At 36.3% G+C, this 12282-nt stretch overlaps 1 protein-coding gene across 1 annotated transcript; it reads right to left on the bottom strand.

Moving 5' to 3' along the window:
• Positions 1-1283: 1283 nt before the first annotated feature.
• Positions 1284-11534, bottom strand: LOC107677155 (uncharacterized). The gene is made up of 5 exons (XM_016471940.1): positions 11444-11534; positions 9903-9959; positions 3897-4741; positions 2449-2565; positions 1284-1289 (listed from the first exon to the last, which is right to left on the bottom strand). The coding sequence occupies exons 1-5, from the start codon at positions 11532-11534 to the stop codon at positions 1284-1286; spliced, it is 1116 nt and encodes a 371-aa protein (XP_016327426.1).
• Between the last annotated feature and the right edge of the window lie 748 nt (positions 11535-12282).

Raw genomic sequence — 12282 nt, 5'->3', positions numbered from 1 at the left:
ATTGCAACATTATATCTCACAATTGTGACTTTCTATATTACAACTGTGACTTTATTTCTCATAACTGTAATTTTAGCTCACAATATGAGTATTGTGAGAGTCACAATATGACTCTTAAGTTGGATTTTATGTCTCACAATGTGATTTATATCTCAAATATTGACTATTCTTGAGTTATTTCTTTTATTTTTTTACTCTGAGGCAGAATTGGGCTTCCACACATACATAAATACACTGTGTCCAAAAAAATAAGGCAGAAAATAAGCTAAAAATACCTGTTGAAAGCTCACATAAAAAAAAAATACCAAAGCTCGGATAAACTCAAGTACTCACCTACTGTACTGACAGCAAAAAAAGCAGTTCCAGATCCATTGGTTAGATAATTCATGAGCCAGGTCTCAATTTCTCCCAATGGCCAATGGGCTTTCACAGTGAAGCTGTGTTAGAGTTTGAGTAGAAATCACCCAGCTGTGAAAGACAGATCATCTGCTAAGACAATCACCAGCCATCTAACTAGAATAATGAGTCAGTCCATCAGACACATCCATCTAACCAGTGTTCAACATAATGGCACTCACATGGACATTTGTTTCGCAACATTTGTTTTAATGGCCAGCACATCTTTCATTGAGGATTGATATTGATAATGTTAAAGAGATAATGAGTCAGAAAGCCACCTCTCCTCCTGTGATCATTAAAAACAAACCGTGATACCTCATGTGTAATATTGTGGATATAAATTAGTCTCCTACATTAAGATGCAGTTGCTGCGCTAATTTATATTTCAGATATCCGGCCCTGTGTTTCAGTCATGTCGTGGTGCCATTTAAAGAAATATTCTGGGTTGTGTCTTTAGCGTAATGACAATACCATTCAAAATTTTGGGGTCAGTAAAATTTGAAATTTTTTTTTTGAATACTTTTATTCAGCAAGGATACATTTAATTGATTAAAAGTGACAGTAAAGACATTTATAATGATCCAAAAGAATACTATTTCAAATAAGTGCTATTTATTAACTTTCTATTCATCGAAGAATCCTGTAAAAAAGGACTGCATCACAACAATTAAGAAATGTTTCTTAAAGAAGCAAATCGGCATATTAGAATGATTTCAGAAGGATCATGTGACACTGAAGTCTGGAGTAATGATGCTGAAAATTCAGCTTTGCATCACAGAAATAAATTATGGTTTCAAATATATTGAAATAGGAAACGGTTATTTTAAATAGTAATACAATTTTGACAATTATTACAGTTTTACTGTATTTTTCATCAAATAAATTCAGCCCTAGAGAACATAAGAGAAAGAAAAAACATTAAAAAATCTTATTGACCTCAAACCTTTGAATGGTAGTGTATTTTATCCACAAGGTCATATCATAGTCTCATCTGTTAGCATGATAATATTCTTCAAGAAAAAAATTGTAATTTTCTCTGCCTGGAGGTCCTATACAAAAATAACCCAGAATATTCTTTTAGAGGTTTTAGCCTTTTGGTGCGTCATAAAATATATGGTTCCCCTTGTATAGTACAATGTCCTGCTGATGTGACCAATCCTGAAGAGCAATAATGTGATTCTTCATATCATGAGAAAATTCCCATTTGGCTTCCCCTCAAGTGGTATGTATATTTTTTATTGCTATATATATATATAGACATATATAATATATTGGTGTGATAAATGGTATATTATTGCTTAAGCACTAATCACAGAAGTCTGGGATAGCTGCATTTTATAATGCAGAAAGAAAAAAAAAAACATGCATAAAAATTAAAAATGAAAGCGATCAGCGCCTGCAGCAGTATTACAGTGAAAACTAACATGGTGTGTACAGTGTAAATGCACATGACTATAATTTTTGTCAGAGATTATCGATGTTTATTTTCTTATGTTTGTGCTGTACATGTATGTGTGGCTGGGGGTTTGTGGGTGTATGATGGCATACTGTAAGTACATATTGTACTGTATTTATCATTGATATTCTTTGAATCTTAGCTGTAGTATCACTCTGGTTTACTGTGTACCAAATGGATGTTTTTTAATCGTGCTTATATTTATTTTATGTTCTGTTTTATAGCTTGCACAGACATTTTGGTTGTTAAAAGATGTTCTTTCGACCTCAAAAGCTTTTTTAACTTCTGATTCCTATATTTTCTTCTGCCATCCCACCTCGAAAATCATTACGAAATGGTTTATTTGGATACGATAGATGGATTTCCTACCAAATTGATGTGAATCCATCTCTTTGAGTCCTTTTAGGGCTTTGAATTCATGACCTTTTACACTGTAGAGACGATGAAATTTAAAGTTTGAATAAAAAAAATATATTCTGAAGCCTGTGGTGTTTTCTTTGACAAGCACTTCACTGATGTGTATGGACTATAAAAGGAAGGACGTTTTATATTGAACGCATTTAAAGATCCCTGTGGCATCTCTGGCCCCTGACCTGTGGAAAATTGGCTGGTTTGCTCTGGAGAACCTGTAAAATATGAGAGAAAGTGACGTGGTGCAGAGTTGGAGGGGATTCGGCGTTCTTCAGGCATCCTAACTGACACCTGATGTCCTGAGGAGCAACAAACGGACAAACAAGCAATCAGAAAAGATGGAGCGATTCGACCAGCTCACATTTATAACTGTCACTCAACAGGGTCAAAGTGGAAAGTCTCTATTTCTCATTCCTCCCTCCCCACATCACAAGGATTGATTCTTTTCCGAAGGGAAACATGTTCTCCTGCTTTGAGATTCCCTCTCTCAAAAGATCTCTCTCTCTCTCTCTGTGTGTGTGTGTGTGTGCGCGCGCGCTTTTTGTGACTGTTCTAGAAATTCCAAGCTGCAGAAACAATCACTAGCTTCTGCCTAGAGTAACTAGTTTGGAAAATCTGTCAAGAGATACCAAGGTCACACTTCACCCCAAAAGGAGCCTTAAAATTTGTTTGAATTAAGTATCTTTTACCCTCCAAATTCTCATTACTGTAATGCATTTGCCAAATGCATAAATGTAAACATGTAGTAAAATGAGCTTAATTGACCTGTAAATAATGTCACAATGAAAATTCCTAATAGATATTTTTTCTTTTGATTTTTGAGCTGAAATGTGAACTGGACTCATTTTTTAAAAATGTTGAAATGTACACAGGGGTGTACATATTTGCCTTGACAATGATTTGCTTGTTTATATCATGAAATCTAAACTTATGGCATGTAGATTTTCTCCAAACTAACTTCACTTTTCTATACCAATTGTGTAATTACTTTTAAAAAGATCATTTGTAATGGTTATACAAAGTAGGTTCCACTCAGTTATTGGCATATTTGGTTGATTTTTTACAAGAAATTAAAAGATTTTTGTATTCAATTTGATCTAATTTTATATTTAATTCAGTTCAACAAAAGATGCATTGAATTTTCATTGTCGGCCTTATGCATTGTAATGCGCTGACATACTTTTACACATTACTACAGAAGTGCTTAGCATGCACTCAAAAAAACGATGAAGTCTAAATTGCTCCTGTAATACTTTGCTGCTAACAATAGCTACCAGTCCGTGTCCCAGCATTCATCTGGAATCAGACAGAGGCTGATTGTGTAACAAAACCATTCATTTCTGTTTACCAGGAAACAGGTCGATATCCTTGTAAAACAATCAATCACTGCAGGTTTCCCAGCGAGAAGCATTATTGTGTTACGTATTGTTTTGATTCTCATTCAATTCACATGCTTGTAAAAATTGGCTTTTGTGCTTTAAAGGCGAGAAGTTCAAGTCAGAACATCGATCAACTGATGTCACTGAGAAAGAAGTGGACAGAAAACAAATGCGGGAATCTCAAAAGCAGCTAAATGGAAGAGTTTGGCTTTTAGACCAAAAAGTCTGTCATTTGAGAACATCAATCTTACCCCAATTGCATCTGAAAACTCTCTCGGCTGTCCTTGCTGTTTCCTGTCAAGGTCTCGCTGGTCTCCCCCTGGACTGTGTCTCAGGCGTGGCTGGAAAGGGCTACAGAGACATCCATAGCGATTGTGTAGTGTTGACCGACTGTAGTAGCTATTGTGCAGGTCTTTGTGATTCACCAATGGTTTGAGCTTCTGTCTCCTATGGCTGCTTGTCCCTCTGTAACCTCTTACTCGTGCCAGTCTCCAGATCACCACTCTGGGTCTGACTGCGGCCGGCAGGCCATTGGCGGGCGATGATGACCCGAGGTGGGCCGTCTTAGACAGGCGCTCATTGCACCATTCGATTTTTCGTCCAGATGCCTTTTTCCAAAGAGCTTCAGGACTCCTTGTTTCATGGTTCGCAGAGATAAATCCCACACACCTCCAAGATGTGGTTTCCTCTGTCATTTCCTCATGAGATGATTCCGGAATCCACTCTATCATTGGCAGAATCCCACTCACCTCTACAATATGTACTTGCAGTGAGTTCTCACTGACAGTACTTTGTATCTGGGTAATTGAATCACTGGATACTCTGGGATTTATGGGTACACAGCTAGGGTCTGGTGCACTTGGTCTTTCAGTGGTAATGATCACGTCTGGGTTGGCAGATTTAGTGGGGACGCTACTGATTTGGGATGCTTTCCATCTTGAGTTTGCTTCATCTGATGCATCATTTGTTCTAGATACGCATGACCTGGGCTGAGCAAATAAATGAGGAGACAAAATGATGTTCCTCTCATCCAAGTAACTGCACTTGTGCCTAACCTTCTGTTTGGCCTCCTGGTATCGGTGAAATGCATTTTCATCTGCTAAAAAAAGCAGTAAAAACAGTAATATTGTGAAATATTATTACAGTTTAAAATGTCATTCATTTCTTTGATGTTAAAGCTGAATTTTCAGCATCATTACTCCAGTCTTCAGTGTCACATGATCCTTCAGAAATCATTCTAATATACTGATTTGCTGCTCAAGAAACATTTCTTATTATTATCAATGATGAAAATGCTTGTGTTTTTTGTTTTTTTAGTTCTATGAGGTTTCTGTGCTTGTTCAAGTGATTTTATTGGGAATAAAATGTATTATCTGGACAATAGTTTATATTTCCCTCTTTCTTTCTTTCAATATTGTGTATATTTCCCTCATCATTCCCTCACTGTCTTTCTTGAGAGGAACAATTTTAGCAGTACTACAACATAATGAAGACGCACATCAGTTGATGCTTCATGTATTATATGATGTATTCAAGTCATGTTGGAAATATCATGTTTATGAGTTGAATGCCACCACAATATCAAAATTATGAGTGGAAAATTCTGTTTTCAGTCAGTGAAAAAAATAAACGTCTGACACAATGGATGCAGCATTTGTAGTTGGCAGGAAATATGTTGAAATGTATGAAATTTTTTCATTTACAATAAAACTAGCTAAATTGCATATATGATAATATTGTACAATTACAATTAAATATGTAATGATTCAGTTTACAGCACATTCATAAATTGATTAAAAACATAAAAATGACACCTTACGGTTTATTTATTTCGCAGAAGCAGAGTTAAAAAACCTTGCATCTTGCTCTGACCAAAGTGATTTGAAAGCATTTGACTTCATAGCTTGTAAATATTAACTTCCCAGGATGACTTTAAAGCACCATTATCATTCTTAAGCTACCACAGAGAATGATGGGAAATGTAGTTTGGTCACAATTCGGTGTCAGCAAAATAGGAAGTGTTTTCTGGAAAGCGTTATTGCTATTCTTCACTGCTACCCCAATATAGACGCAGTTAACTACACTAGCAATGTTTGTGCTATTTATTATTGTTGCTAACAATCATAGAAAAGAATAACTGGAAAGGCTATTCTGATGAGCCATTACCTGCTGCAACACACCTGCCAGTAATTGTGAAGTAATTCTATAAACCCTGATTTAGGGCTGGAGCTAAACTGCATCATATTGATTCTACACCTGCATTAGAATATGCTGAGAAGATCTAATGTCTGCTTTGGGAGCAAGTATATATCCTCACAGGATATTTGGGTAAATATAAACATTCCTATTTAGACTGTTTAACAAGGTTATGTCTATATCACAGATGTTAAACCCTCCCTCTTTCTTGTCCATGGGGCTTCATTGCAAATGCTCTGAAGTCTAAGCCCTGTTAGGATGATGATTAATCACAGGTCCGGTTTTTAAATGTCAGGTCTGAGCCCAGCGTGGCCTGGCTCTAATCGATGTCCAACTCTATGGCTATCTTTCAGAAAGCTACACTGACGCTGTGGGACTCGCTATGACTCACTGTTTGCTCCAGAGAAGGTGAGTGGTGGAGAGTTTAAATGCAAATGTCTTCAACATCTAACCTCAGGAGAGCAGAGAGAGAGATACTGGGGACCAAATTCTGAGACGACTAGTGAATTTTCCATTATTTACCTATTTAATACAGATTAATATTACGTATTGCTGTAATGTAATACCATGCTGAAATGTTTCTATATTAATGAATTTTAGAATATCTTAGTATTTTTGTCCTTATTTTGCTTTAATGACAACATCACTCAAGCTCCATGAACTCCACAAGTTAAACCTGATGATAATGTTATCCGGAATGACTTGTGAATGAAAGTGATCCAGAAAGAATCTTGTGCTTTCAATAAAAGCAAGAACATCTAAGTAAAGCGTCCAAGGTTGGCATGCCCAATAAATAATGCAGAATATTACATTTGTTTGTTTTTTTGTCTTCACTGGTCTCAAGCTAGGTTCAGAGTAAACAACATCTGGCTGATATTTGCTCCTGTGAGACCTCTGCATAATATGCAGTATGAGTAGTTTTCTGTTATTTTTCAGCATTTTGAGAAGATGCCAAATACTGGAGTTTGGGGAAAATATCCAAGATATGCACTATTCTAAGCTCTGATGTTCCTCAACAACTTAGAATGTTTTCACAGAAAAATGATGATTGATTAATAAGTGAAGTGCAAAAAGTGCACATATATGCTAAAATCACCAAGAGTAACCTTAGAATTTAAGCAATTTTTTTGTTTGTAAGAAATGATCAAATAAATACAAAGTTCTGTCATCAACCTGTGGCGCAGGCCAAATAGGTTCTAACTCAATCTGATATAATTACATAATTATTCACGTGGCACAGCTGATTGGCTTTAGTTGCATCAGCAGCCAATGAGCTTGCTGCTCAACATTCAAATACTCAGCTAGTGCTTGCTGTAGCAGTTGCAGCACGCATCAGAAACCCTCCACCTTCCCCAGCTCCACCTGTATAAATTTGCTATGGGGATAAATTCATGTTATTTATGGGAGTTATTTCATATATGTTATATGCGCAGCAGCACTATTTCTTACATGCTCACAGCAGCTTGTCTGTGGATGTATTGACTGTAGCAATCTAGGTGCTTGCTCTCTGCCAAGACCAAACACATTAACATTGCCATGTATATTATGCTAAACTCTCCGAAACTTGTCATGACAGAAATACGGTTAAGTAAAATAATACTATTCATTATTTCTGAAAAAATTACATGGGAAAAAAAGTAGCCTGTACAGGCTTATGCAGTTTGCAAATGGTGAACTCATGTAGTCATTTAAGGCCTATGTTTTTTTGAGAATTGAGTTTGCATGGAAAGCCCTTATATGGACATGCCCTGGGAGTGTTTTATGCAAATTACTAGTTGCAGAGACACCTGCCCTCATTTACAATAATCCAGATTCATCAACGATAAATGATGACAAGAACACATTTCTGTGTACATGTGGCTGTTGTGAATCCCTTAAGAGATTCAGTGTGAGAACATTTTCTGTGCACCTATGCAATATGTGTGAAATTATTAGTGAACAAGGCCCGATGTTACAATTAAAGAAATAGTTCACCCAAAAATGAAAATTGTAGATGATGTAGTTGAGTTTATTTCTTCATCTGAACTGATTTAGAGAAATTTAGCATTACTGTACATCACTTGCTCATCAAAGGATCCTCTGCAGTGAATGGGTGCCATCAGTATGAGAGTCCAAACAACTGATAGAAACATTTCAATAATCCACACTACAAGAATTAACATTTTGTGCAGTAAAAAAGTTGCGTGTTTGTAATAGACAAATTAATCATTAACATTTTGAACATCAAACCATTGCTTCTGGCTAAAATGCAAGTCCTCTGTCCATAATATTGCTTTCTCCAGTGAAAAAGTCTGAAGTCTGAATCAGGAGAGAAATATGCACAAATCAAGCACTGTTACAAAGCAAAACACTTCTAAAATAAGTTGGTGGATTTTGATGTGAGAAGACAACAAGTGAAGGCCTTTTTCACTGGAGGAAGCATTATTATGGATTATGAACTGGTATTTTTCCCAGAAGTGATGGTTTAAATTTAAAACATCTTGATGGAGTTTTTTGCTTAAGATATTAATTGATGGACTGGAGTCGTGTGGATGTTATTATGATGTTTTTATCAGCTGTTTGGCCTCTCATTCTGATGGCACCCATTCACTGCAGAAGATCCATTGGTGAGCAAGTGCTATATATTAATGCTAAATTTCTCCAAATTGGAGTAAATATTCAGCAAATTTTCATCTTTGAGTGAATTATTCCTTTTTATCTTTGACAGAGAAAATGTCAAAGCAATAAAGGACCATTGCGGTGAGTTGGGTTGGTAATTGTATCAGTTGCAATAATTCTATATTGTTTGAGCACATATGACTCAGTACCAGAGTGCTGTTGTGAGTGAAGTGTCATTTGCGTATCTAACAGTCAGTGGTGGTCTTGACTCACTCGGTGCCCTTGTTGAGCTCCAACATGAGGCTGCTTAGAAGTTGCTCAGAAAAAATGACACGCTAAGTTAATTTTTTTTTAAATATGGACAAGTGGAACAGAGAGCAGGTGTAATGCTGTAAAAAATACTGTGGCTATACACAGCTGGCCTCAAGATGACAAGTGCCCTCTAAAACCAGTAAATCAGACCAATCTAGACTGCTTAGGGTATTTTAGAGCTGAACTTCGTGTTAGCAATGTTATTACTTTCATAAATTTTATAAATGTTATTTATTGGTAATGTGATTGCATATTGTGATGCATTTATCATATACTGTATATTCTTGTCTTTTATATATATATATATATATATATATATATATATCTCAAATTCCTCCAACACTAAATCATTACGCTATATTCAAAGTTGATACTTATTAAAAAAAAGTCTCCTGAGCTACTAAAAAGCAACATTTGGGTAATAAAATACAATTTCAGAGATCTGCTAACTGAGCTGAATCACAGTTTTAAGTAGTTTAATGTATGTTGATGAAGTTGCATACATTTTGTATCTTGATTATATAAATGTGTGCCAAGTATCCCATTACTCCAAGCCTGGTTATTGGCTTTTCAAAAACTGCTTTAGCAACACATTTTCACCCTCCAGTCAAAACAATAGTTAAAAGCTCAAACAAACATAATAACCAGTCAAAACAGAAAAACATTTGCAAATTAAGCATCTGGCCTCATGTCTCCATGTGCAGAGAAACCTCTACATGCTGAGTGATTGGCAGGAAGTTGCGCCTTTCAGTCCCCATACACACTGCGAGGTGATTGAGGCATGCTGGGTAGCAAGCTAGACCCAGTAGCAGACAAATGTTTGCGCCGCACATAATGGATGCCTCCAGATCCCCACAAGGCATTTCCCATAGCAGCAGGTGAAAGCAACTGTGTAATTAGATGCAGGTCGCTCACAGGAAAACGCCAGCATCGTCCATTATCTCCTCTACTGCTGCTTGAACTAAACCATGTTTAAGGGAACGCAGTGGGACTGTCACTCAGGACTCTGATGTGGCATTAGAGCCATTTCAGAGAGTGTATCGATTTTTCTTTGGCAGCAGTTTACTCTTTCCAACTAGATTCATTACAGTGTAAGCCATTACTTGCAAAGATTCCCTGACTGAATATGAATTTGTTCGATTGCTTACCGCTGATTCCGCCATCCGTGTCAGAACACTCCCAAGCGCAGCATAGATCCCGCTTCTCGCCTTTTCTGTGGACATTTTTTTTAATTAAATGCATAAAAGAACAGAATTATATATATATATATTATATAATATATTCATAATTCATATTCATCAATATATTTATTAGAAATGTAACTTTTATTCTATTTTCAATTTATATTATTTATAAATTACATTTCTATTTCAGTAAAGTAAATATAATTACAATAATATATATTTATTTTAAAATATACATTAATGAAATCCATAATATTATCCATAAATTCATGTTGCTATATATTGCTATATACAATTATATCAAATTTTTATATATAACTTGGATGGATATTGGAGATTTGCTAACTGAATTAAACCACAACGAAGTCAAAAATGAAACTCGATTTCCACAGAAAGGACTAACAGAGACTTTTTACAAAGCAGCAGTTAGTGTGTTGTATTCTTTATATTGGTTGGTGCTGAATTGTTTCTGATGTGATGGCAACAGGCAGGACAATAGAAGCTCTTCACTATAGTAAAACAACATCAGTTCCTAGTAGGCAGTCAAATGAATGGAGCGTCCAATGCAAACAGATTCCCTGTGAATGTTCCTGCAGCTCACCATACCTCTCATCTGATAGAGAATGACTCTATAGCCCAGGACCAATGAGTCATGGAAGTCCATAATTATTCCTGGTTATTGTTTTCCATTACCATCACCTAATATCAGTGCCACTCACAAGCCACCTCTAACATCTCTAAAGCACACTTTTTGTGAAAGCGTAATGCAGAAGCGAAACAAAGTGTAATTTTCTCTGTTCCAGCCCTGTGTTCACTGCAGCAAACAATAGAAATGGCTTGTTTTGATGGTGTGAGAACTCTTCATCCCTTCAGCAGATTGTGTGCAACAGTGTGAGAGAGAGAGAGCAAAGCCAACTCAAAATTGTAAGATATAAAGTTACAATTACATTTTTTTTTAAATTTGTAAGTAGAAATGAGTTTCCATAACAGAGAGAACTGAAAACTAAACTTTTAGATTTAGCTGTTTACAACATCTAAAGAGGCCTGTTTCTACCTCAAATTCGAGATATATAACGTGTTTAAATATGTAAAATCTGGAAACAGACATGTATTATATCTAATACACGTGTATTTGAATTTTCATTATTATTATTATTATTATTTCATATTTAATAAAACAGAGATTTGGGAATAGTTCACCCAAAAAATAAAATTAAACATTTATTAAAAAAATTGTTACAATCCCCTTTATTTTCCCACTTTCTTGGAACACAAAAATCTATATGATGCATTTCTGAACTGCTTTTATTCCATATAAATAAAATCATATCCAATAAAATCATGTAGTGATCATAACATTATTCCGCATTACTTGTGGATCTCGTCTTCTGAAGTCATGAGTTTATAATGACATGAGGGTGACTAAATGACAGAATAAAAATTTTTTGGGTGAACTACCAATATTGAGTAAAATTTAGGAAGCATAATAGTCAAAAGAAGCTAATAACTGTATCTTTTAGTCTTCTGTTTATTTTCCGTGAGCTGCATGTTGGCACACGTTTGTCTCGTGGTCTCTTCTGAACGCTTTGACATGGTCATGTTCACACACAATGCTATAATTACACACGAGAGACACAAGAGTAACCAGGAACTTGGACAGGCTTCAGTAACTGGTCAAGGTGATGTATGACAGCGGCCTTCCCACTGCCAACAGCTGACACCTGAACAAAACTTACCAAAAATATTACTGTATATAGCTGCTCTTAATGTATGTAACGCATTTTATTTCTTCTGAAGAGTTTGAGGAGAAACATCGAAGGCAAATGAGAACTCCATTAAGCTTTTTAGCTTTAAAATGGCAGTATTTGAAATCTTGCTCTGGCAGTTTCTCTTTAGTCACACTGTGCTGGAAGATGCTGAAAGGAACCGATAGAAGCATGACGAGTGGAAGGAAACTGTGGGCTTCCCTGAGGCCGTCTGATCCATCTGGTCACTCAGGCATTCATGTACTTCCCTTCTCCAAGTCTCCATGAGGAAAGCCCAGAGTTGAGCTGCTTTCTGCCAGCCAGGCTCAGACGCTCGAGTCAGGGAACAGCTGCTGCTGATGGCAGGGAAAAATGAAAGCGCTTTGTTTGCTTTTACATTCGTAGTGCACTTACTCTTAAACCAATTAGCAAATTCATATTGCTGTGGAGACACTAACGCATGCACTTCTGCCAGAGACAATAGTGATTAACTCTGCTGGTGTGTAACTTGAGCACGTTTGGTAAAAGTGTTGGGTCTTGGATTGGGACAAGTCTGGGCTTGGTTTTCCTCTTTCCATTCCAGGCTTCTGGAGTATTCATGT

This window comes from Sinocyclocheilus anshuiensis, unplaced genomic scaffold, assembly GCF_001515605.1.
Source record: "Sinocyclocheilus anshuiensis isolate Anshui unplaced genomic scaffold, SAMN03320099.WGS_v1.1 scaffold392, whole genome shotgun sequence".
Classification (NCBI taxonomy): domain Eukaryota; kingdom Metazoa; phylum Chordata; class Actinopteri; order Cypriniformes; family Cyprinidae; genus Sinocyclocheilus; species Sinocyclocheilus anshuiensis.
This window is presented reverse-complemented; position numbering and strand designations above follow the sequence as displayed.